This window comes from Delphinus delphis, chromosome 12 (genome assembly GCF_949987515.2).
Source record: "Delphinus delphis chromosome 12, mDelDel1.2, whole genome shotgun sequence".
In the NCBI taxonomy this organism is placed as follows: Eukaryota; Metazoa; Chordata; class Mammalia; order Artiodactyla; family Delphinidae; genus Delphinus; species Delphinus delphis.
The window spans coordinates 55,306,752-55,334,237 of NC_082694.2; the positions used below are offsets into that span (position 1 = coordinate 55,306,752).

At 40.3% G+C, this 27,486-nt stretch overlaps 1 protein-coding gene across 4 annotated transcripts in view; it reads left to right on the forward strand.

The window, feature by feature from the left end:
- Positions 1 to 27,486, forward strand: part of THADA (THADA armadillo repeat containing) — a 314,824-nt gene that overhangs the window by 162,289 nt on the left and 125,049 nt on the right. For all 4 annotated transcript variants that reach the window (XM_060026719.1, XM_060026718.1, XM_060026720.1 and 1 more), the window contains one exon: positions 4,968 to 5,136. In XM_060026719.1, the coding sequence (XP_059882702.1) occupies positions 4,968 to 5,136 (169 nt within the window). The remainder of the gene's footprint in view (positions 1 to 4,967; positions 5,137 to 27,486) is intronic.

Consider the following 27,486-nt stretch of genomic DNA (forward strand, 5'->3'; position numbering starts at 1 on the left):
AGTACATAGCCAGCCCTGGGACACAGTAGTCATTTAATAAACCTCAATTCCCTTGCTTTTGACTGCATGCCCTGGGGGGGCACTGTGGGTTCATGGACGGAAAGACGCAGGGGAGGGCACCTCTTTCTTGCCAAACTCAAATGTTCCTTCTGCCTGACCCCACTTAGTCACAACTGGACCATGATCTCCCAGACCACCCACCCTCTTCTCTGGGTGTCCCACCTCAGTTTTTCTACAACAGCCTACATTTACTTCTCATGTTCCTGAAAAGCATTGGCTGATTGGCCTGTGTTTCCCACTAGACTCTAGATTCCCTGTGGCCTGGGCAGTGACATTTCTCTCAGGTTCCTAACTCAGTGTATGCTTTTGCTAGGCACTCAGTGGGTGTCTCCGTGCCTAACCTACAGGTATGAGTGATGTCCAGCCACTTACCTGTGAAATCTTTCACTGGAACAGATTCTGAGGGTAAATATGAGAGAGAACCACCTGGAAAAAAAGCTTAGCCACCACGCTGTGAAAGATGATCTCAGAAGAGGGGTCTTTCCCTGCTCAGAATACTATATTCTAAAATTTCCAGGGTCTGTCAGGATTCCTGAAGTCCAAAGGTGTATATCGCCATCACTTGAAGGTCCTTTATCTCCTCCAGAAAGTGATTCCAACTCTCCCTCCTGTTCCCTTTTCTGTGCCCTGCACACCCTTGTATGTCTCCATGGGTACTATGGCCTTGTGATCATGAGGTTGTCTGGCTGGCTGCCACTCTAAACTGATGGTTCCCTGTGACAGCATCCTGCTCTGCATTGCCACATCTCTAAAGCAGAGTGCTTACCTGCCCGTCACACTGTGTGCAAAGGAGCAACTGGAGATTCTTGACTGGGTCTGGAAACACAGCCCCAGGGGGTTTGAATGTGCATCATGAACCTCCTAAAATTGCGTGGGAAATTATATGTGCATGTTCATAAATCTGCTGCTCTTGTGAGAGAGTCTGTGGTTTATGTTAGATTCTGAAATGTTTTCACGATCCTACAAATGTTAAAAAAAAAAACCCACTAACTTAGAGATTTTTCCACATACTTGTAAATTCAAGCTTATGTTTTCATTAGCTGGGAGATATTTTTATGCTCCCCTGATATCCAGGTGTGAGCTACAGCTTGGAATAGCTCGTGAGCTCCGCGCGGAGCCATGGATGGTAGTTCTGGCCTGGACACTGCTGCTTACACATCGTGGAGGGTCCACTTAGCCTTTCTGAACTGCATTTTACTTTTCATCTGTTCACTGACGTTTATAATGCCCTCACGTCCTACAGGAATGCTGTATAGTCAAGAGATAACAGATGTGCAGGCATTTTATAAACTGCCAAGGACTGTACAATGTAGGATGCAAGTATTAACTGTTACACATGTGTCATTTTTCATGTTACACAGTGCCAAGAACACAGTAGGCAGTTGATAAATATATGATTAAAACTACGTGGAAAGGGTTTATTGGAGTGAGAGGGCTACAGGTTTAATGACACCAATGTCTGTATGTCTTGCAGATCCTGTGAACGATCTAGTATTTAGGCCTAGAGCACAGCTAGGGATACAGAGGAAATGCTTTTCAAACTATGGTAAAAGAAGAAATGACCTTTGAGATTCCAAATCCGTTTGCTTTATTTTCCAGAGGAAATTGACACTTAAAAGAGTAGAAGCTGCCCCCACTTCTTTCAGGAGGGCTCCAGCGTCCTCATCACTTTATAATGGAGGCCAAAAAAACCCCAATACTCCTTGCCATCATATTATCAATTTATTGTCTTTTCTTTTTTAAATGGTACAGCATTCAAACCATAGTCTTAATTCTCTCATTGGGGCCACAGAGAGGCCTGCCATTCCTAGACTATGCTGATCCTGTACTAACACAGGCATAATGCATTATGAAAACTTTGTATTTCCAAAGTACCTTCCTTCTTGGAATGTTCTTATAGACACAACCTCACTGGGGATAGATTATTGCCACCACTGTGACCTCGACAGATCCACAGAGGTTACTGCAACTTGTCCAAGTCACAAACCTTGGTGTCCAAAGCAGGATGAAAATCTAGGCGCTCTGATTATCTGTCCTTTTAATCACCAGATCTGTGTCCCTGAAGAACATCTCTGCTTGATTTTGGTAACTTTGCAGAATTAAACTAGAAGACTCTATCTTTGGGAAAGAGAGATTTTAGCTTCAAATATATTACACTTAGGGCTGAAAAGACTGTTTATATCCCCTCACACTACACGCCACATACACCTGGAGAAAAGCTAAATCTCATGAGACCCTCTCCCTGTCCCCAAAGACTGACAAAACAGTAACCTGGAAATGTTTTTTTTTTTTGCTTGATAGTTGTGTGTGTGTGTGTGTGTGTGTGTGTGTGTGTGTGTGTTGACTAGACTCTAGCCTTCCATTTAAACAATTTGCAATAAGAGAGGAGTTTGAAATTACATTTAGTCATTGCTTTAGAATGAATGGTACTTAATTAAATATTACTTTAAAAATAGGCTTCTTCTCTTTTTCTGTAATTGCATTACTTTTTTGAGGGGAGGTTTTGTTTTGCTTTTTAAACTGATTGTGTGCATTTGGAAAGTACCCTAGTACAGGGTATCTGAAAGCAGAAAATTCTGGCACTTTTCCCACTTTCCATTCTTTCTCCGGTATAGATGCCAGATTCCTTTGGGAAATCATCATTTGCAAAAGGTCAGGAGCAAAAGGAGGGGTATTCTTTAGTATACAGTTGCTGCTAATTAGAAACTGAACATCTGTAACCATGTCAGAATTATTTGTATTTGAAAAGAAACATTTATACACAAAAGCCTTTTCGGTAACATAAAACACCCTATAACACAAAGTATGTATGTCGAAGGGGTGGGGGACAGACAGCTCGGGAAGCTTCCGACAAATGAGTGTGCTGAGTGAGGTCATTTGCTAATTAAATCTCAAAGCTTTTTCAGAGTATTTTCTTTTCTCCATCAAGTGAATGTTTCTCACTCCCCAGCCCCCCAGCCCCCATGGGCCAAAGCAAACGTTTGACTGCATTTGCCAGCTACAGATCAAACATTTAATCATTTTAAAGGAAAGATAAGTGAGAAAATGGGTGAGTTGGCAAAACCCAGTCAAAAACCACTGGAAATCTCTAGCTACCTACTGTAGCCATAGCCTTCAGTGTCTTCTCATAACATGTTGTAAGGAGAGTTCTTCTCCATCCTGAAAGTGTGTGCTGATTGCCCCACCTCAGACCTACCGTCTTAGGGTAAAAAACGACACAATGTTTTGACTTACCCTGTAACTCTTTCTTCTGTCTCCCTATTTCCTCCTACCTGCCCTTCTCCCCATGGTGAAATTCTGCTTGCATCGTTACATTTGTACAGAAATTATATCTGTACTTTATTGTTATATTAATATAAATGTCAGTGATAACTCTGAGGTGTTAGAAACATTTCAGTCATAGGGCTTTGTCTCTACGTGCTAAGCCTAAATGGCCACATGGGCCTAACGGCCCAGATCTTACTGTAATTTTTTCTTGGACTATTGATTAATTTTGGGAAAAAACAAGAGGCCATCTCTTTCCCCTGCAGAGTCTGCTATCTTCTCATCTTCCCCATTCTTGTCTTGTCATCTAAGACATTTATATAAGTGTTTTTTTTTTTTTTTTTTTTTTTTGTGGTACGCGGGCCTCTCACTGCCGTGGCCTCTCCCGCTGCGGAGCACAGGCTCCAGACGCACAGGCTCAGTGGCCATGGCTCACGGGCCCAGCCGCTCCGCGGCATGTGGGATCCTCCCGGACCAGGGCACAAACCCATGTCCCCTGCATCGGCAGGCGGACTCTCAACCACTGCGCCACGAGGGAAGCCCAGTTGAGTTATTTTTTTAATAGGATGCAAGATCATCAAGTCTTGAGAGTTCTAGTCAAGAACTTAGTTAAGCTAGGACTTAACCATATTGGGCTCTCCTTTCAAATAAGACTATATCTGTGAAGGCTCTCAAGCGTACAGTTTCAACAAAATGGTTGTGGACTCTCAGGTTCTAAGTGTTTACAAAAAAGTCAAGAGGCCCTTAGATGACCTGCCTTTCCAATGACCTTTGTAGAATCACAAAATACCAATTGTCCATGACTTTCACTTAAGAACTGGCTTCTATCCAAGCTCTGTGGGTGTGAGTCAGCCCAAGAGGCAAGGATTTGGTGACTCGAGGGTCCATCTCTTGTTCTCATGACAGTTAAGTTCAGAGGGTGTACTCGGCCATTTATGGCACTCCCCAGTCTGGCCTGACTCACTTCTCAGCCTTCAGTTCCACAGCTATTCATGAGCCTCTGTTTCAACCAGACGCAATTAACTATACCTCGAGCATTTCTACCCTTGCTTTATACAGCTGTCCCTGATTGAGACAACTGCCTGGTTTCTTTCGGCATACTTGAATCACGCTTGCTTTCCTGACTTCCGTCCTTCTCAATACTACAACCCACAGCCCACAACCCACAGTTTCATCCTCCTATAGCCATCATGTCAAGATCATTTGCCTATCATTTTTCCAGTACCTCTTTCAGTTATCTTTTCAGATGTACTCCTTATCTTGCCAACCAGCATATAGACTCCTCAGAGACAACAGTGACTGTCTTATTTCTTATGGCACTCATCATGGTGCTTTTGTTCGTTCTGAGTGCCCAGTAAATAGTTGTTTGTTGAGGAGCAACTACCTGTTTATTGTCTTACTCCCAATTCCTATCTGCATTTATTCCTGTGATGGAATCATAGATGTTAATGATGTTTATGAGAAAAGCAAAGTTGCCTGTATAATTAATGACAAAAAAACCAATCATTTGGAATAGGAAGCAACTCCTACCACCACCCCAGCCCTTGGATGTCCCAGCCAGAGCTAGATAGAACATCAGCATATACAAAGACATGGGTGTGGAAATGAGTATTGAATGGTCTTGTGTTTTTATCTTTTCCCAGATGTGGTTGCTCACCTGTCTACCGCTCCCGTGAAATGGCAGCTCGTGCCTTGGTCCCATTTGTTATGATGGACGAAATCCCTGATACCATCCGAACTCTGTTGGCCAAACTCCCCAACTGCACTGACCAGTGTTTCCGGCAAAATCATATTCATGGGACACTTCTCCAGGTAAGTATAGTCACTCTTTCTGACTTCTGTCAAACACAGACATTGTTAGCAGGTGAAGATTTGTTATACAAGCTTTTCACTTTATCCGTAGAACTTTTTTCTACTGCTGAAAGAACAAGTATTTCCTAGGTGTGCTTTTTGCATCATAAACATGAATGTGGTGTCACACTGTGATTCAGTCAGGTCATCTTTTGCATTAAAACCTAGGTTTTCTGTAGCATGCTTTTCCATTTAGCCTTCTTCTCTGAACCAGGTGGAGTTGTGTCTTTTCCATCAAGTATGCCTGCAGAACATTCTAGGCCACTCCATGTTCAGGGTGAAGTTGTGAGCATTCCTTGATACACATCAGGGAGCTTAACACCACAGTACATGAAATATCAAGCCCTACTTTTCTATTTTCTCTGTGCTATCAGTACGGAAGAGACTTTTCTTTTGAATCAATATACAAATTGATTTATTGCTTTTAACTTTTCTTCTAGAAAAGACTCAAGTATAACAAATGATTAAGAAATACACTTCTTATTGAAACTGTCCTTTTTGACCCCAGCTATAAACTTGGTGCTGGTGAGGTCTGCTGTTCATGTGGCTGCTCTAGTCACTCACAGTGGGGCAGGGCTGGGGTGGGATTTAAACATCAGGTCATGTTTCTGATTTATGAGCAGATTAGAGAGATGGCCTTGAGATCCAAATATATGTCCTAAGCTTGAAGTCCACACTGCTGACATCAAAGGCAGTGTGTAGAGTGGTTAAGGCCCGTGATTCTGGATCCAGACTAGTCTAGGTGTCAATTTCAGATTCATCACTCACTACCTGTGCATCTGTGTCTTCATTTTTGAACCAAGGATAATAGTAGTGTATACCTCTTAGGCATTTTGTGAAGACTAAATGAATTAATGCATATGAAGTGCTTAGAATAGTACTTGGTACATAGCAAGATATATAGATAGTTGTTATTGTTATTATTAGTTTTCATAAGTCTGTGCTATAATGAAAACTGATATTTTTGTAACTAATTCCATCTAGGTGAGAATGTAAGATAGACCTACTTTTTGCCTTCCTTCCTTGGTTGTTTTATATATTTAACAAGTATTTGTTGAATGGTTCCTATATACTACTGTGTCACAATCAAAATAGTGACCAAGTCAGTTCTTGCGTTGAAGGAGTCGAGGACAAAAAAAAAGGCCAGAAAATGGGCAATTACAATGTAGTATGCCAAGTGCTAGGGGAGCATAGCAGGGTCACCTGACTGGTCCTGGAGCAGTCAGGGAAAGCTTCCCAGAGAAAGTGACATCTAAGAAGAGAGCAGAAGTTAGCCAAGGGAAGGGAGAGAAAGAGTTCCACCTGCAGAGGGAACAGCATATAGAAAGGCTCAGACTGGGTGTGAGTCAGCCCATCTGGAAACTGCAGGGTTGGGTGGGACTAAAGTTCTAGGGTGGCAGGTCTCAAACTGGTCTCAGGACCTCTTTACCCTCTTAAAGGTTTTTGAGGATCCCTAGTGGCTTTTGTCTATCAATATTTAATTAGAAACTAAAACAGAAAATAAAACACAAGAACTCACAAGCACACATTCCATTAGTCATTAGAGAGGTGACATCATCACACACCTTGTAGCCTCTGGCAAACTCCACTGTATACTTGTGAGAGACCGAGAATAAAAGAGGAAAGTAATGTCTAGTGTCATTTTTTTTTTTTTTTTTTTTTTTTTTTTTTTTTGCGGTACGCGGGGCTCTCATTGTCGTGGCCTCTCCAAGTGCGGAGCACAGGCTCCGGACGTGCAGGCTCCGCGGTATGTGGGATCGTCCCGGACCGGGGCACGAACCCGCGTCCCCTGCATCGGCAGGCGGACTCTCAACCACTGTGCCACCAGGGAAGCCCCTAGTGTCATTTTGAAAATAGTTTAATCTTGCAGATCTCCTGAAAAGATTGTGCAACTCCCAAGGGTCCCAGACCAGATGCTCTGGTCTCCGTTGTATGCATTATGGATCATTGGTGGTTTCTTTAATACAAACTCTTAAGCACTCATCTCCCTTGGTTCTCACTATATCCCTGTGATGAAGAGAGGGGCTGGGGTTGTTATCTTAGTTATAAAGATGGGACCCTGAGGCCCATACAGTTGTGTCAGACTCCACTGTTTCTTTGAAGGGAAAGGGCCTGCAGTAATGAGTAATGCAGAACAGGCTTTTCAGAGATTCATAGGGGATGCAGCTGAGTTAGAAGGAAGGCTCGAATTGTCGGGCGGCATCAGCCATCAGATTTTCTTTATTGAAGATACACTCTTGGCCAAACTTAGAAGTAGTGAGGTTGGAATTGTTTCTTTGGCTCTTTCACCAATTGTACAAATGGGCCTCCCAGACTCATTCCCCGTACACACCACTAAAAGGTCTGGCTTGTGTTTCACCAGTCTGCCCAGCAACAAAATACGGTCTTTTGCTCCCAGGGCTGCCTTTGATATTCTCAAAGTTACTTCTTCTGCTACATAATATGTGAAACACTGTGGGAAGGTAAAAACCCTCTAACTCTGGGGTGGTTGTGACTATTCCTCTTGTTCCTGAGTGTTGGGGAGATGAAGGGCTTGTTGGAAAAAACAACAACCATATGGGTGTTAGGTGCTGGGTATTGTGTTTGTGTTTGTCAAACAGATTCCTGTCTTTACCAAGATTGGCTTATACCCTGGTTGAAAAAAGGAAGTCAAAGGCCTGTGGAAATCTTTTTGTCATGTCTATTCGGGTGTCTCATCTGTGTTGTAATAGTTCTGTTTCACCCTGTTGTTCTTTGTGGGGAAAGCTTAAGGGGTTAAGACAGGGAGGGCTCTTTTTCTCTTTTCCTTCTGTAGCTTATAGATTCCTTTTCCGCATAAAGCTACCTTTGAAATCAGTAAAAGACCTGCACCTGGAAGAGAGATGTTAGGGGTTGAAAGGAATAGTAATCTCCATGGGACTTTCAGAGCCAGCTAAGTAAATAGAAAGTTGTTATTTTTTTCAGAAGCAGGAAATCATTTTGTAATCAGAAAACAAATTCTTTCACAGAACATTTTCTTGAATTATACATTTTGACTTCTTTGAAAAATGTTTACATAAATATATCAAACCTTGGAGTATTTCTGTAGTACTATACATACTATACCTTGAAAACGAGAAATGTGCTGACCTCTGAATTTTCGGGGACTATGGAAGAAAGACTCAAATTATAGGACATGCAAAAAAGGAAAGAACATGTGGGATTTGTTTCTTAATCATCTTAAAAACCAGAGGCTCATAATTGCCATGTTGAAATGGATGGAAGTAATGCACATCAGAAAAGGTGAGATTATCCTGCAGGTTCACGAGAGCCAGCGGTAAATGACATTAAATCTCAGTAAAGGCTAGATAAGAGACATGGACGGTACCTCATTTGGGAGCAGTACTGGCAGGGCTTCCCTGTCTTTTAAGTCGAATTAAACGTCTGTTTTTGTTGCCAAAATTCTTCATGTTGGGGACTTGATGTTATTACAAGGTTACTTATCACTCCCAAGAAATCGAGTTAGAGTTCAAAAATCTTGTATTGAGGAAGAGTTTGGCCAACAATCATGAGGAAAGATTTATTTTGATTCTTGGGTACTTAACTCATCTTTTGGTGTTTCCTAAGAAAATATATACCATTTGAAGTGAAAGTTTGAATTCTGAGTTTTTTCATTTCCTGCCCAATTTGGTTATTTTTCCTATTGTACAGACGTATAAAAGCTGATCCCTGCTATTTCTTTAATTAAGTCCTTTTATTTGGGTAAGATGAAGTGGGCAGTTGAGGAAAGTTAGCTGCTATTAAAGCAGAAAAAGCACTTTTTCATTTATCTCTACATTCTAGACAAAAGTATTCTTTTTTTCTTCAGTTAATCCAAATAATCACCACAGTTCTACACATCCCTTTCCTGGTATTAAATTTTCTCCATTTTTTACCTACAGAATCTGTTGAACACTTTGTTTAATTCTTTTATTCCGGCCCCCCAAATTTGGAGCCTTGATTTCTGCACTTTGAGAATTCTGGGTTAAAAAGATTCCACTTTAAAAAAAAAAGATTCCACTTTTCTGGCTGTGGAGTGGAGTAGCATTGCTGCATCCGTCCTTGGGTTGACGTGAAATATTAGCCAGGGATGGGCTTCAGATAGCCTAGGCCCACGCACTTAGAAAGTTTGCCATGAGATAAGTAAAATGAACATTTTGAGCACCTTTTGTATTCCACATGAATTGCACATGTGATTTCATTAATCCTCCCAGCAACCCAGCAAGATAGGCATTATTCTCTCTCTCTCTCTCTCTCTCTCTCTCTCTCTCTCTTTCACTCACACACACACACACACACACACACACACACACCACATTCTCTCTGTGTTTCTGATGAGGAAATTGAGGTGAGCCTGGCAGAGTGACTTGAGTAAAGTCACAGAGGTAGTCAGGGGTAGAGAGAAGACATTAAAGCCTGCACTCCTTTTCTCTTTAGAACGTGCTGCCTCCCTAATAGTTTATGTGAATAACAACTTTTTATGCCGAGGGAAACCAAATCAAGAATCCATCTTTGTTTTTATTTTTAATTTATTTATTTTATTTTGCAATACGCGGGCCTCTCACTGTTGTGGCCTCTCCCGTTGCAGAGCACAGGCTCCGGACGCACAGACCCAGTGGCCATGGCTCACGGGCCCAGCCGCTCCGCGGCATGTGGGATCTTCCCGGCCCGGGGCACGAACACGCGTCCCCTGCATAGGCAGGCGGACTCTCAACCACTGCGCCACCAGGGAAGGCCCATCTTTGTTTTTAATCCCTTGTCACTCAGTCTCCTTAAATCTAATTTGATATGATACTACAACATCAGAAACAAAGAAGTTCATCCATATTATAAAGAGGGACAGAGGAAGCCGGTGAAACCCTGCAAAGCTACAACTGGTAAAAGACCTTTAAAAGTACTTATTGTAGGGCTTCCCTGGTGGCGCTAGTGGTTGAGAATCCGCCTGCCGATGCAGGGGACACGGGTTCGTACCCCGGTCTGGGAGGATCCCATATGACATGGAGCGGCTGGGCCCATGAGCCATGGCCGCTGAGCCTGCGCGTCCGGAGCCTGTGCTCCGCAACGGGAGAGGCCAAAGCAGTGAGAGGCTCGCGTACCGCAAAAAAAAAAAGTACTAATTGTACCTTCCCTCCCTCTGCTTGTCTCTTTCTCATCTTTTCTCTTTGGTCTCCCATTTAATACTCCTAACCTGGAAATATGGAATCCTCTCTGGGGACCTAGGTCATAACCAAGTTCACAGTTGCCACACCTTCTGTCATCCTTAAGGGTGTGACAAAACCTATCAAACATGGGCAACCATAGGAATCTTAGGTCCTAGGCCTGGGAGCTGCTGGGACCATGAAAAAGTGGTCAAGATTGAATTCAGTTCACACTGTGGAATACCTACCTTGTTCTAGGCTCAGTGAAAACATGAGTTTGCCTTTAAGACTTTTACCTCCCAGTATGGGGGAGCTGTGGGTTAGAAGCCAAGTGAGCCGCTTAAACCCTTGGGGACCAGGGAGCATATGAATAACAGAAAGGAAGACAAGGCAAAAGATGAACGCATCAGTCATAAACGGAGACTGAAGCTAAGGCCCTTTCTGCTTTAGTCTGTAACATCCTGATATGCTCTGTGTTAGGGCTTGAGTTAGGGTCTTTATGAGGATGGATATAGGGGTGCTGGGCTGGGAGGGACAGCATGAAGACAAACATAGAGGTAGATCTTGGTATTAACTTTGTGGAAAAGAAAAGCAGAACACCAGGAAAGAAATAAAGATAGGCCAGTTTGGCCAGCTAGTTGTCTGAAGGAATCACTGTTCAGGAAACAGGACTAAGACCAACCACCCTTTACTGTCTGCTGTAGAGAGAAGCAGTGGAAACAAATAGAAAATGAGTGAAGGAGGGAGCCTTAAGTATAAATTCTATTGGAGTTTTCTAAATAAGGAAAAGAATGTTTTCAGAAAAAATATTTTTTACTAATATTGTTGCACCAAAACCTGTGAGTAAGTATAATTTAAAAGAATGATCAATTCCATCTTTTTAAACTGTGACCATATAAAACAGCACCTTATGCTTGAAGAATTTTAGTATCTTTTTCATATTTCTTAAAAGTATAGAATTGTGAAACAAAGTAAAAATTTGCTCAAGCTGTCCAGAAATGGAACATTCCTTGACAGATTCCATTTGGCGACCTAAGCTTGGCCTATCTCTGTTGTTTATTTTCTATACAGAAAATACAATTTCAGAATGGAAAATAAAAAACAAAAGCATGAAATTATGCTGATGTTGTAAATTGTAAATGGATGGCTGGTCAGTGTGCTTTTTTTCTGGAATGAGTCATAAAGAAAGGCTCACTCTTGTCACTAGTGGCCAGATTTACTGGTTCTTTCTGAGGACTGTGTTCCTGTTAAAGGAGAAAAATCTAAGTTGTTAGAAGGGTCCCCAGTCCAAGAAGGGCTAAGGCAGAGTTTCTCCAATGGCATGGCTGTAGATGTGTCAAGTATTTATTGAATCCTTCAGCTCTCAGGGAGTCTGGGTGGGGCCTTAAGGGGCTGGAGGCTCCAGGCAATCACCTGCAGCATCTCTTTATCCCAGAGTGCCAAAGGAGGATTATATTCTGTGTGTTCCTTGACATGAAAAGGATTGGGAAGCACTGGGCCCTTAAATAAAAAAATAAAGAGAAAAGTAGACCTTGTTAAATCTTACCTTTTGGCAATATATTTCTATCTGGCAATATATTTCTATCTGGATATAAGCCCAGAAAAGTCATTTTTAATTAAAGTGCTTCTCTTGAAGATGAATTAATCCCTTCCTTATAAATATCGAAAGGCTTTTATTTGGTGTGTGTTACTTAGGGAGCTTGTGCTGGGTGTGGGAGACAGCTTTTAGCTGCCAGGTTCAGAGCATTGACTGTAGTGCACTTTCACCATCACCCACCAGTGTCCTACTGCTGTTTTGTGAGGCTCTGAACTCATAGTATTGGCCAGGGGTGTGTAGAGTTCAGAGATTTGTCAGTGGATGTATCCCCAGGCTTTTGTTACTATTTGGAATTAGAGTAGGAGAAGTAATGGTATAAAAGAATATACGTATAGGGATTTCCCTGGTGGCATAGTGGCTGGGAGCCCGCCTGCCAATGCAGGGGACACGGGTTCGATCCCTGGCCCGGGAAAATCCCACATGGCGCTGAGCACCTAAGCCCACGCACCACAACTACTGAGCCTGCGCTCCAGAGCCTGCAAGCCACGACTACTGAAGCCCGCGCACCCTAGAGCCTGAGCTCCACCACAAGAGAAGCCACCACAATGAGAAGCCCGCGCACCGCAGCAAAGAGTAGCCCCTGCTCGCGGCAACTAGAGAAAGCCCGTGAGCAGCAACAAAGACCCAACACAGCTGAAAATAAAATAAATAAATTATGACTCTGGCATATAGTAAGTGTTCAGTGCACGTTAGTTGCTGTTGTTACTGCTTGGTGTTGCTGCTGCTGCCACCATCACCACCACCCTCATAGGGGTTTATGATCCAAAAACGTGAGCACCACTGATGCAGATGGTGAGTGAAGGATTTTGAGCTACAGAAAGCTGTGCTTTAGAAAAATTAATGTTGTGTGTTGAAATAGTAATGTAAGAATCTCTCCTGATACGCGAGTGTGTGTGTAAGAGAGAAATAAGTTGATTTTCGGCAGTTTTTACTTTATGTGTTAGCATGCTGCACAAAGACGTTCCTCTGATCAGTCAGTGTTCTCTACCTTCCAGTAGGTCATATTGAAGATTATAAGAACTGAGATTAGTTCTGATTTTTAAGGGTTGAGTTCCTGCCTATCAGGTTGTTATTCCTTGCACCTGTTTTGTTTTGCATTACACCCCCTCCCCCATACCCCATCAGAAACCCGATGAATCAGGAAAGAAACACTGTCACACTGTCCCAAACAAAGGAGTCCTTTACCATTCGAAGGGGAAAATTTGAAGTTCATAAAGTGAAAGGGAAATACAGGATCCTCCTACATAGATTAATCTAGCACTTTTCCGAGTTCACTTTTCATCTTGGAAAACACTTTCCATCCCCTCCCAACCTTATTGTTTGAGACTTTTTATGACAGAAGATAATTCTGAATGTTCTTAAAAATACAACAAAACAAAACGTTGTGCTGTGGGCACACTAGCAAGCTTCTGTAGTTTCCCAGAATTCCTATAAAATATCTGATGGTGTGTGGTCCCATCATGTGATGCCATTCGTTTGATGGGCCTCCATCCCATGAAAACAGTATTATTTGTCGTTTGTTTTTGGCTCTGCCAATCTAATAGGCAAAAGGAGCACCTCATTGTTTCCTTGAGGGAAGCATTTTTGAGCTAGCAGAGCACATGTACTTGTTGCATAGCCCTGGGTTTCATTTAGAGCACCATGCGTATTTCAGTTACTAAGGACTCAGTTGGCTGTTCAAAAGCACTGTGGTTGCGAATAGCCAGACAATATGACAGCCACCTTAGAAGCCTGAAGGAAAATCAGTCCCGGGCCTAAAGGAAATAAATAAAAGCCTTTCTATTTTAAACCATGTTATTGTTCATGACATTCTTATATTTCTCTGTACAGTTGACTCTTGAACAACTGCAGGGTTGGGGTGCCGACAGCTGTGCAGTGGGAAATCCACACATAACTTTTGACTTGCCACCACTTAACTACTTAATAGCCTGCTGTTGACTGGAAGCCTTAATGATAACATGGACAGTCAAGTAGCACATATTTTATAGATGTATTATATACTTTATTCTTGAGTAATCTAGAAAAAAGAAAAAATTATTAAGAAATCATAAGGAAGAGAAAATGCATTTACAATTACTGTACTGTATTTATCAACACCATTAAGTTTAATCTGTTTACAAATGAATTTTCTGTCAGTACCTACATCAATATTGTCTTCTATGATACGAAACACTGTAGATGTTATATATATTACTAACACTAGACATTAAAAATGAAAAGACAGTGTGAAAAAGAAATATTTATTTACAGGTATAATGATTCATGCATTGATAACAAAGAAGCAGCAATATGATTGCTTTATGGTAGCCTAGCCTATACACTATGAATGAATTGTTATAAAAACTTTATGACCTACAGTATTAAAGACATATTCATAATACAGTATCAGAAACATTGTTACATTTTTAAAAACTACTTACCTGTGATAATAGGCTGATATTCAGTTTCTCCAATTACTGGAGAGAAAGGTATACCATCGTATGATAATGTAATTCTTTGAAAGCAAAGTTATAAAACGGTAAGAAAACTAACACACTATTAATTTAATATTAAATATCACTCACCTTATGCCTATGTAAGGATAGGCTATCCACTTCAGTACAAGTCTTACACACCATGTTCTATATGTGTGTTGTTGTATATTTATTGAAAAAAATCTGCATACAAGTGGGCCCACACAGTTCCAACCCATGTTGTTCAAGGGTCAACTGTACTGTGTATCTGCATCCCCTCCACCCTGTCCTTCCATGGCAGGGTTTCTCAACCTCAACACTGTTGACCTCTGGGGCCTGGTAATTCTTTGTTGTGGGGTCTGTACTTTGCATTGTAATATATTTGGTAACATCTCCCCAACAGATGCCTGTAGTACCCACCCTCCCTTTTGTGACAACAAAAAATGTCTCCAGACATTTCCACATGTCCCTCAAGGGGCACAGTCATCCGTGGTTGAGAACGTTTGTTCCATGGTACCTGTGGATTCTCTCCATGATCCTGTGTGGGCAGGGGGTGATGCAGCTCTTTTAAAATACCGACGGCCATGACACAAACCTTTCCTGACTCATGAACAAATTGTGGCTCAACAAACTACAGTGAGCTGTGCATGGGAATAAAGGATTAGGAGGGGGATATAAAACTCAGGCCAGAAATCTCAAAGGAAGCACTTTTCTTCCCTTTCTCTCCTTCTCTCCCTTCTGTCTTTCTCTCTGCTGGGAAGACGCTATGAACATTTAAGCCAGCTTGCTTTCAAAATCCCAGCTCTTTATAGTTTGCTTCATGTCCCTGTCTCGACGTGCCTCTGATCCACTTGCACAGTGTGTGGTTGAAACTCATCCCTGCCCTCCCCAGACTCAGGGAGCACAATAAAATTCTAGGGGTGCTTTGGAAAATAACACAAACTTAGAATTTTCTCACTTTTACTTTAAGTGCTTTGCTGTCTATTTCATTGAGTCTCTCTTGGGCAGGGGGCAAGAGGCTGTGTGGAAAGCCTTCCCTAGGGAACAGAGGTTCTCTAAAAACTTAACCCAGGACATCAAAATTTTAATTTTGAGTTAAACATAAAGCTTTATCCAGATCCTCAAATTCAGACCTCAAAAAAGGAAACTGGAAGATAAATCTAGATGAGGGTGGGACTTCCCTGGTGGTGCAGTGGTTAAGAACCCGCCTGCCAATGGAGGGGACACAGGTTCAAGCCCTGGTTTGGGAAGATCCCACATGCCGTGAAGCAACTAAGCCCCTGCGCCACAACTACTGAGCCCACGTGCCACAACTACTGAAGTCCACATGCCTAGAGCCCATGCTCCCCAACAAGAGAAGCCACCACAGTGAGAAGCCCGCGCATCGCAAGGTAGAGTAGCCCCCGCTCACCACAACTAGAGAAACCCCACGTGCAGCAAAGAAGACCCAATGCAGCCAAAAATTAAAAAAATAAAAAGTAAAATAAAATAAAAATTAATTAATTTTAAAAATCTAGATGAGCTTGCTAAAAATATATGGTGAAGATAGTAATTATATTAATTTTTTTGTTAAAAGGCTTTCAGATGCTGTGTATGCCTCAGATACGTAAATGTCTAGAAGGCCAGTAGTAAATTTGTGACTTGACTCTCAAAAATGTTTCAGTATATAAAAAAATTAGAGTTTTAAAAGCACATCCTTAACACCTCTTTTAGACAGTGTCATATAATTCTTATGTGTGCTTTTCTTAGTCTGATTAGAAGGATAACTACAGATATTAAAATGGAGTCTTTCTGGTTTTGTTAAAGGCATATATTTGAAAAAATAAGCAAATTAAATCTTAATTGATTTTCTGTTGTAACTGTCAATAACAAGCATTTTCTATATCTTCTCTTCACACTAGGAGATTTGGAGGGTTGATAATTAAGGTAAAAATTTGCACTTGTGAATATTTTGATAAATTTTTTCATCTTCTGACTTTTGCATAGTTAATTTATCAGTCACCCTAATTATCAGTAACTAAATTAGTTATAGATTTTGACATTAAAATATAAAGAATTAGTAAGAATACATAACCAAGCTCATGTTGTCCTTAGAATAAACGTATGGGCAGTGGTAGTCTCTTCTCTGTTTTCATTAAGAAATCCATTCAGATAGACCACTGTTTAATTCCTGTTGCTATTGAAATGCACATTCATTGACATCCATTTCCCCAAGTGTCTTATGATTTTGCAGAACTACTTTGGATAATGAATTCCACCAAGGTCATCTGCAGCGTTTTCCCTGCCTGAATTGGTAAGAAGGAAAAGATAGTCCATTTGCCTTTCTTTATTTTTTTCAGCTTTATTAAGATATAATTGACATATAACATTGTGTAAGTTTAAGATATACAGTGTGATGATTTGATATATGCATATATTGCAAAATGATTACCACATTACGGTTAGTTAACATATCCACAACCTGACATAGTTACAGTTTTGTGTATGTTTGATGAGAACTTTTTAGGTCTACTCTCTTAGCAACTTTCAAACATATAATACTGTATTGTTAACTATAGTCACCATGTTCTGCAGTACATTTCCAGACCTCATTTATGTTATAACTGGAAGTTTCTATCCTTTTTTTAAAATAAATTTATTTATTTATTTTTGGCTGCATTGCATGTTCGTTGCTGCACGCAGGCTTTCTCTAGTTGCGGCGAGCAGGGGCTACTCTTCATTGAGGTGTGTGGGCTTCTCATCGTGGTGGCTTCTCTTGTTGCGGAGCTCGAGCTCTAGGCACAAGGGCTTCAGTAGTTGTGGCAGGCGGATTCTTAACCACTGCGCCACCAGGGAAGTCCCGGAAGTTTGTATCCTTTGATCACCTTCACTCATGCCTACCCCTGCCACTACAACACCAATCTGCTGTTTCTACAAGTTCGGTTTTTTTTAGATTCCAGGTATAAAGGAGATCATACAATATTGTCTTTCTCTAACTTGTCTGATTTAGAACAATGCCCTCAAGGTCCATACATGTGGACCTTGCCAATGGTAGCATTTCCTTCCTTTTTTATGGTTGAAAAGCATTACATTGTGTGTGTGTGTGTGTGTGTGTGTGTGTGTGTGTGTGTGTGAATCTCAAATTTTCTTTATCCATTTGTCCGTTGATAGACACTTCAGTTGTTTCCAGGTCATGGCTATTGTATCATAAAGCTACAGTGAACGTGGGGATGCAGATATCTCCTTGAGATAGTGATTTCATTTCCTTCACATATATACCCAAAAGTAAAATTGCTGTAGTTGTGCTTTTAATTTCTTGAGGAACCTCCATATTGTTTTCCATGGTGGCTACACCAATTTACATTCCCATCAACAGTGCACAAGTGTTCCTTTTTCTCTAAATCCTCGCCAGCATTTGTTATCTCATCTTTTTGATAATAAACTTTCCCTGATGTTGAACTCCTTTTCATGTACCTGTTGGCCATTTGAATATCTTCTTTGGAAAAAATGTCTATTCAGATCCTTTGCCCATTTTTAAATCGGATTATTTGTTTTTTTGCTACTGAATTGTGAATTTCTTACATATTTTGGAATTAACCCCTTATCAGATATGCAGTTTGCAAATATTTTCTCCCATTCCTTAGACTGCCTTTTCATTTTGTTGATTGTTTCTTCTGCTGTGCAGAAGCTTTTTTATTATTATTATTGTTATTTTTCTGACTGCATCAGGTCTTAGTTGCGGCACACGGGATCTTCGCTGAGGCATGCAGGGTCTTTTCATTATGGTGTACGGTCTCTTCGTTGCAGCGCTCAGGCTTCTCTCTAGTTGAGGCGTGTGGGTTTTCTCTCTCTAGTTGTGGTACGTGAGCTCCAGAGCGCATGGGCTCTGTTGTTTGCAGCACGCAACCTCTCTCATTGAGGCATGCAAGCTCAATAGTTGTGGCGTGAGGGCTTAGTTGCCCCGTGACATGTGGGATCTTAGTTCCCTGACCAGGGATCAAACTCGCATCCCTTGCATTGGAAGGAGGATTCTTTACCACTGGACAACCAGGGAAGTCCCGAAGCTTTTTAATTTGACGAAGTTCCACTTGTTTATTTTTGCTGCCATTGCTTGTGCTTTTGGTGTCATATCCCTAAGATCATTGCTATGACCACTGTCAAGGAACTTTTTCCCTATGTTTTCTTCTAGAAGTTTTATGGTCTTAGGTTTAAGTCTTTAATACATTTTGAGCTAATTTTTGTGAGTGGTGTAAGATTAGGGGTTCAGTTTCATTCTTTTGCATGTGAATATCTAGTTTTCCTACCACCATTTGTTGAATAGACTACCTTTTCTCCATTGAGTGTTCTTGGTTCCCTTGTCAAATACTAGCTGACCATATATGCAAAGGTTTATATCTGGGCTCTGGATTTTGTTTCATTGGTCGATGTGTCTGTTTTTATGCCAGTACCATACTGTTTTGATTACTTTGGCTCTGTAATATAGTTTGAAATTGGGAATTGTGATGCCTCCAGATTCCCCACCCACCCAGGATTACTTTGACTATTCAGGGTCTTTTATGGTTCCATATGAATTTTATTTTTTTGTTTTTTTTCTATTTCTGCAACAACAACAAAATACGCCATTGAAATCTTGATAGGGATTGCATTGAATCTGTAGATGGCTTTGGGTAGTATGGACATTTTAACAATATTAATTCTTCCAATCCATGAACACAGGATATCTTTCCATTTATTTGTGTCTTCTTTAATTTTTTTTTCACCAATGTCTTAGAGTTTTCAGTGTATAGATCTTTCATTTCCTTGGTTAAATTTATTCCTGTGTATTTTGTTTTCAATGCTATTGTAAATGGGATTGTTTCTTTATTTCTTTTTCAGATAATTCATTGTTAGCAGATAAGCACAACCAATTTTCGTGTGTTGATTTTGTATCTTGCAACTTTACTGAGTTTAATTGGTTCTAACAGGTTTTCTTTTTCTATATATAAGATCATGTCATCTGCAAACAGATAATTTTACTTCTTTTCCAATTCAGATGCCTTTTATTTCCTTTTCTTGCCTGATTGCTCTGGCTAGGGCTACTAGTACAAGATATAGATCATTAGGTTTCATCTTTGCTCTAGTGCATCCTATGTTGAATAGGAGTGGTGAGAGTAGGCACCCTTGTCTTGGCCCTGATCTTAGAGGAAAAGCTTTCAACCTTTCATTATTGAGAATGAGGTTACCTGTGGGCTTGTTGTAGATGGCCTTTATTGTATTGAGGTACATTCCTTCTATACCCACTTCGTTGAGAGTTTTTATTGTGAATGGATGTTGAATTTTGTCCAAGCATTTTCTATATTTATTAAGATGATCATATGATTTTATCTTCTATTTTGTTAATATGATATATCACACTTATTATATTATATAAGTTGAGCCATCCTTGCATCTCAGAGATGAATTCCACTTGATTATGGTGTATGATTTTTTTAAATATTTATTTATTTATTTGGCTGTGCTGGGCCTTAGTTGCAGCATGTGGGATCTTTTAGTTGCGACACATGGGATCTTTAGATGTGGCGTGCAGGATCTTTTAGTTGTGGCATGCAAACTCTTAGTTGCAGCATGTGGGATCTAGTTCCCTGACCAGGGATCAAACCCAAGCCCCTTGCATTGGGAGCGTGGAGTCTTAGCCACTGGACAACCAGGGAAGTCCCTATGGTGTATGATTTTTTAATGTGCTGTAGAATTTGGTTTAATAGTATTTTGTTGAGTATTTTTGCATCTGTATTGATCAGGGATATTGGCCTGTAGTTTTGTTTTTGTTTTAGTTTTTCTTGTAGTATTCTTATCTGGCTTTGGTATCAGGGTAAGCTGGTCTTGTAAAATGAGTTTGGGAGTGTTCCCTCCTCTTCAGTTTTTTGGGAAGAGTTTGAGAAGGATTGATTTAAGTAGAATTCACCAGTGAATCCATCTGTCCTATGATTTTCTTTGTTGGGAGGTTTTTTTATTACTTATTCAGTCTCCTTATTAATTAGTGGTCTGTTCAGATTTTCTGTTTCTTTCTCATTCAGCCTTGGTAGGTTCTTATGCCTATTTCTAGGAATTTATCCATTTCTTCTGAGTTGGCCAATTTGGTGGTGTACAGTTGTTCATACAAATGCCCTTCTTCTTTGCCTTGTTTATTACTGTGTTTCATTAGACCCTTAGATAATAATGCATTTATTCAACAAAATTATGTATGCATCTAGCTCCTAGAGCAGTGCTGACCATTCTGACTTTCTGGCTACCCGGGGAACCCCCCTCCCACCCCATATCTCATACTTTAACCTCTTAGATCATTAGATTTCATCTTTGCCCTTGTGCATCATCTGTGATGATTCTCCCAATTAATAGTTCTGTCTTAATGTAATAGTAGTTGAGAGCGGAACGAAGGCTCTGGAGCAAGACTGTCTGGGTTCAAATGCCAGCTCCACTGCCCACTTAGATTTCTTAGCCTTCATTCCTTCCTCTGTCAAAAGAGAAACAAATAATTTTCTGGGGATAGCTGTGAAAATTAGGAAAAACAGAGCCCTCTAATGGTTACTGATCTTCTATCTCCATAAGAGGGCAGGGGGGTGGGGTGGATGTTCTTTAGAGCAGGAAGGGGCTCTTTTGAAACTATTCTAAAGCCTCACTGGTTGTGACCTCCTCTGTGTGCAGATGAGTTTCATGATCACTCTTGAGTGTGGCGTGCTGTCAGGGATTCCTAGCGAGGCTAAATCTCCAGATTCCAGATGTTCACTTTTTTTGCCAAATGAAGGTAGACTGTTGCCTTCCTGCTTCATCCTCCACTTTCTTTTCTTATTAATAAAGGGAATGTGTGTTATATACTTGAATTAATGGCACTCTGGAGCATTTGTTAGGTATGTACAGGTGTTGGATGTTTTATTCGTATTGCATAGGTAGACCTCTCTTTTCACTAGGATCTTGGTCATTCTCCTGCTTGGGGATGCCTTTCTAAACTCAGCAAAGTGAACTTTCTGGTGAGGGGGACGTTTTTCATTAACTTCCTAAGAATCGTATTTCCGAAAAGGGGACTGAAATTGTTTGGAGTTATTTTTTTATATCAAATGGATTTAATATGGTTTTTTTTGTTTGTTTGTTTGTTTTTTGCGGTACACGGGCCTCTCACTGTTGTGGCCTCTCCCGTTGCGGAGCACAGGCTCCAGACACGCAGGCTCAGCGGCCATGGCTCACGGGCCCAGCCGCTCCGCGGCATGTGGGATCTTCCCGAACCGGGGCACGAACCTGCATCCCCTGCATCGGCAGGCGGACTCTCAACCACTGCATCACCAGGGGAGCCCTTAATATGTTTTTTTAATTGTGACTTTGAAGAGTTTATAAGTGCCAGAAAATTCCATCACCTTTGTTAAACTTCAAAGAGATCAGTATAATTAACATCTTAAATGTGCTGTTTGACATTTTTTCCCCCTTATTCATTATTTAAGCCTTTAAAAATTATCTTTATTTCATGTAGATGGTAAGACAGGTTTTACTTGTAAGTTTAAGTCAGTTTATGGCACGTAGACATTATGCTTTTCCTTCTTGGATTACAGGATATATAGTAATTTTTATATCTAACATGTTTCTAAAATGCAATTTTAGTTTCAGTTTCCTGTTTTATAATTGATTTTTTCAAGTATGTGAGGCATTTACTAGTCCAATTAAACTGTTCTTTTTATACTGGAAGCAGTATTCATTGATCAGTCTGAGAGAAAATTTAGTCATTAGGTTTGATTTTTCAAGTGTTTAAGCACAGAGTTATAGGGCAGTAGTTTACATTAAACTTTATGATTGAACATATACTTACGTGTGTGTATATATGCATTTAGAATTAAGGTGTTGGAAATTTGAGTCCATATTCTCATAGTGAGTTAGAGATGCAGTACAATCCATGCCCACCAAATCAAAACGAGGTGGTAGATTTCTGAAGAAGATCAATTACCAGTGCCCTTCAGCCTGTAATCTCTAAGCAGTGGTGAGGCTTCTGCTCATGCAGCCTACTCTTCCCCAGGACCTTCACAGCCTCATTAAAGAAGGAGAACCATATTGTTTTGCAAGTGTGTCTTCAAGATCATGATTTCACCTATTCTGGATAAATGTATGATTTACTTTGTTAATCTTCCTTTGTCCTAGCTTTTCCTTCTTTGTTGTTTCTCTAAGTTTTACTTTCTCTCCCTCCAGAAGGAAAGCACAGAGTAAGTAGAGGTACCCAATTGCCATCTGTCTCTCCATTCCAGAAGTTAAATCTTCGATATCACCACCTCAATCACGAGTTTAGTCATTTCTAAATTCATACGGAGAAGGTAGAGGTAGGCTGTGTCTGTGTTACAGGTTGGGTTGGGCGTGGTGGTGGTGGCCTAAAAAGGTCTACCATGTAGTTTAAAACAAATCAGAAACAAAAACCACACGAGAAAGTCTGCCTCGGAGTTTGTATTCAAGTGCGTAGATCTGAGGATTGAAAACATTTCCTTTTTTCTTCCCTGCTTGGCTTTTCAGAGCTGGGATGGGTTGCTTTGGAGCGGAGTGAACACTCATTCCCAAAAGAGGCCAGGCACAGTCTCGAGAGCCTTGTTACTCAGAGTGTAGAGCCAGGCCAGCAGCATCAGCATTGCCTCGGCCTGGTCTGAAATGCACACTCCTGGGCCACCCTAGACCTGCTGAATCAGAATCTGCATTTTCACAAGATCCCAGTTAAACTCATATGCTCATTAAAGTTAAGAAGTACTAGTCCAAATAAGCCTTTTCCAGAATGTTGCAGTGGGCTTGTAACCCACTACATATCCATACTGATGTAAATAAACAAATGATTGAACAAATAAATAAATGGGGGAGAAGAGACACAGAAGAATTCCAAATCTATGTAGTTACCCGCCCCCCTCCCCCAGTGCCTCCTTCAGAAAGTGAAGCTCACCTTCCCTCCCCTCATTCCTGGAGTGTGGGCTGCATTCAGTGACTTGCTTCTACAGGGTATGGAAAGAGACAGGAGAGGAGAGTAACTCTATGGTGGAGAAATCTGGCAAACACTACATCTCAGTTATGTGATCCAGCCTAATATCAACAATGATAAGACATGTTGATAGCGTGTGATAGCATGTACCCTTGTTGTGATATGATGAAAATGGCATGTCACTTGTCCTCCCCAAAACTCATAATCCTAGTCTAACAAACAAAAAATTCAGACAAACCCAAATTGAGGGACTTTTTACAAAATATCTGACCAGTACTCCTCAAAATTGTTAAGGTCACCAAAAACAAGGAAGAAGTGTGAGAAACAGTCACAGACCAGAGGAGCCTAAGGAGAAAGGAGACATGCCAACTAATATAATATGGTACCTGGATGGGATCCTGAAACAGAAAGAAGACATTAGGTAAAAACTAGTGAAATCTGAATAAAGTATGTGGAGTTTAGTTGACGTAATGTACCAATACTTTCTTAGCTGTGACAGATGAACCATAGTGATAGAAGGTGGTAGCAAGGAGGGAACTGAGTGAGGGATATACAGAAACTTTGTGTACCATTTTTGCAACTTTTGGGTACATCTAAAACTTACTCTAGTACATCCTGCTTCTCGTCCTCTCACTTAGAACAGATTTTCTTTCTCATAGAGTAGTGATAGGTAGAGGTAAGCATGATGTGTGTATTCAGATTGCCAGAGCCTCTCTGAAAGGCTCTTCTGAATGTCAATAATTACTGACACCTGACTTCATCCGAGTGCGGTATTTGGGCCTCGGACAGGAAAGTGGCAACAGGGTCCTCACTGTTGACTCCAAGCAGGTGTTGGTTGTTTTGCTTCTAAGTGGGATAGAACTAGGCTTCTTCCATTTAACAAGTGTCCTTCAGTAACTGAGACTGCCAGTTTAGAATATGGCTCTTTATCTTTGGGGGCATCCTAGTAAATCCCTAACACCAAATTCATGTGGGGAGAAGGACATTCATTCTGTCTGTTTTCAGCCTTAGAATCAAAGAGAACTTTGAAAATGAATTGAGCCAAATGGAGGCCATTGTTGAAGAAGAGGTGATTTTCATTAAAAGTAAATGTTGGCTCAATTGTCTCAGCTGCTGGTAGAAAAAAAATCATCATCAGAAGGGTCTTTAAAAAAAGAAGGGTCTTTCTTCAGGAGTATAGCAACAGTGTCTTTGTACCCGACAATCTAAACAGAAGAAGGCCTGCACTTTCTGAACCATATCTTTATATACACCAAATAAAGTGGAAGAGAGTACTGCTGGTTATGCGTAGAATCCTTGGAAGGGCAGACATAGAGAAGGGCTATTCTGTTTTCTACAAGTACAACGTTAACCATGCTGTAAATATTGGCTCTGGGAGTTTCTCAATGTTGATCTGGCTTCGGGAGCCGCCTTTAGTCCGATGGCTTGCAGTTGGATGGTGTTTTTTGTGTTGGGTTGTGAACACTGACACCAGTTTCACAAAATTCTCTTGCAAAATGCTTTTGCTTGCTTGTGCTTTGTTTTATTCCTGTTCTCGGAGACTGTGCTGGTACAGGCCCTGTGCTGATTTTCCTTTGCTGTCTTAGCACTGTCACCAGTTCTGTAACAGAATTAAAGGGATACCTCAATTTCCAAAAATAGAAGTTCAAGAGGTTTACTGCCCAGCAGAGGGAAGTCAAAATAACCAGCGTTTTATTTTATTCTGGCGTACAGATTTTCAGTTTCCCACATTGGGACCTTGTACGTAGAAAATGAAAACAGTTACAAAATATTCCTCTGTGTCAAGTTATGTTGAAGCTCACTCTAGCTTCACTTTATTGGAAATAATTTATTGTAAGGTAATAAATTCTTCTTTATTGGAAATAATTTGTTGTAAGGTAGATTCACCTTGGATATCATTCATTGACTGAAATGCCAGGCTCCCATGATAGAGTGGAAATAAGACCACAGTGCATTTACCATTTTAAAGCTAAAAAAGCATAAAGAGAAGATACCAGTTTTATTGTAGATACTTCATTCCTACTTGCTATGCAGTTTATAATCTTGCATTTTTTTTTTCTTTTTTTTAATTGAAGCATAGTTGCTTTACAATATTGTGTTAGTTTCAAGTGTACAGCAGAGTGATTCAGTTATACAGATACATATTTATATATATACATTTTTTCCTATTCTTTTCCATTATAGTTTATTACAAGATGTTGAATAATCTCACACTGTTTTAACTGCTTCATTCTTAGTTTTTTTGACAACCTGCATTATTTTGTGGATGGTGGATGCTGTATGGAAAGAGGTTTGAAATCTAGGCTTGACGTACTCTTTCCCCACTTTGTAGGTATTTGACCTGGGGCACATCACTTAAATTCTAAAATGAAGCGTAACCATCTGTAAAATAATGATAACACATAATTTGAAAAGTGGATATAAGGAGTAGAGATGTTATATGTACAAATTCCCGGTATAGTAGCTGTCACGGTATATAGTTTCTTTTTTTTTTTTTTAATAGATTTTGGTGCTATGTGACAATGCATTATTTTGAATGAGCAAGGGATTTAGCTAATGGTGCTAATTTTTTTTAATTTTTATTTATTTGTTTGTTTATTTATTTATTTGGCTGTGTTGGGTCTTCGTTTCTGTGTGAGGGCTTTCTCTAGTTGTGGCAAGCGGGGGCCACTCTTCATCGCGGTGCGCGGACCTCTCACTATCGTGGCCTTTCTTGTTGCGGAGCACAGGCTCCAGACACGCAGGCTCAGTAGTTGTGGCTCACAGGCCTAGTTGCTCCGCGGCATGTGGGATCTTCCCAGGCCAGGGCTCGAACCCGTGTCCCCTGCATTGGCAGGCAGACTCTCAACCACTGCACCACCAGGGAAGCCCGGTATAGTTTCTTAATACATGGTATCTATGATTTATATTTTTTATTATTAAAAATACTATTTTAGTTTAAAATACTAGTTTAATTTAGTTTAAAAATACTATTATGGAAATTATTTAACATTATCAAGAGGAATTAAAAAATAAATTAATGGAGAGCTATTGCATGATTTTTTTGGGTCCCAAATTCAGATGCTATTTTCTAGGTTTTTAGTCTGTTCCATTGAACAGTTTGTCTGTTTATGCACCAGTTGCTCACAATAGCTTTATAATATGTTCTACAATTGGGTGGAGACTAATTCCCCTTCATTATTTTTCTTTTTCAGTACCTGTGAACTTTAAATCAACTTGTTTAGTTCCCCCATCCTCCATTCTATTGATATTTTTATTGGGATCACATTAAATTATTAACCATACATAATATCTTTATTATGCTGTTGTCCTACTCAAGAACATGGTATGCCTTTCCATTCACTTGTCTTTTATATTCCTCAATTCATGTAGATTATATGTTTCTTTTTATATTTCTTATTACTGTTGTCATGAATACTTTTCTTATGTTTTATCATTTGACTTGTGCTGTTTTTTCCTCTTAAAATTGATTGATTTCTATATATATTCACTTTGTAACTATACTATTAGTCATCACGTTACACTTACTCTGTGTCAAACACCATTTTATGCACTTAAATATATTCATTCATTAAATCCTCGTTACAGTCCTAGAAAGTGAGTACTGTTTTATACTAAGGAAACTAAAACTCGGAGAGATTAAGTAACTTGCCCAAGTTCACACTGCTAGAAAGTGGCAGATCCAGGGTTTCAGGACCTATACTCCTAAGTTATATACTGTACCATGCTCAGTCACCTAACTCTCGTTTGTAATGATATCATCTGTAAAGATCCTTTGCAATATGTTTTCCATTGATTCTCTTGGGTTTTCCCCAAGGATATTGCATATTTTTGATAGGACTGTCAGTTTTCTCCAGATTTGAACATGAGTTTAATAGATTTACAATAAAAATTTTACTTTTTTAAAAAGGCTTTCACATGACAATACAATTAAATTCATATGAAAGAATAAATAGTAAGATAATAGACAAAATCTTTTTTTAAAAATTTATTTATTTAATTAATTTATTTATTTTTGGCTGCATTGGGTCTTCGTTGCTGTGCACAGGCTTTCTCTAGTTGTGGCAAGCGGGGGCTACTCTTCGTTGCAGTGCGCGGGCTTCTCATTGCGGTGGCTTCTCGTGGAGCACGGGCTCTTGGCACGCGGGCTCAGTGGTTGTGGCGCACAGGCTCAGT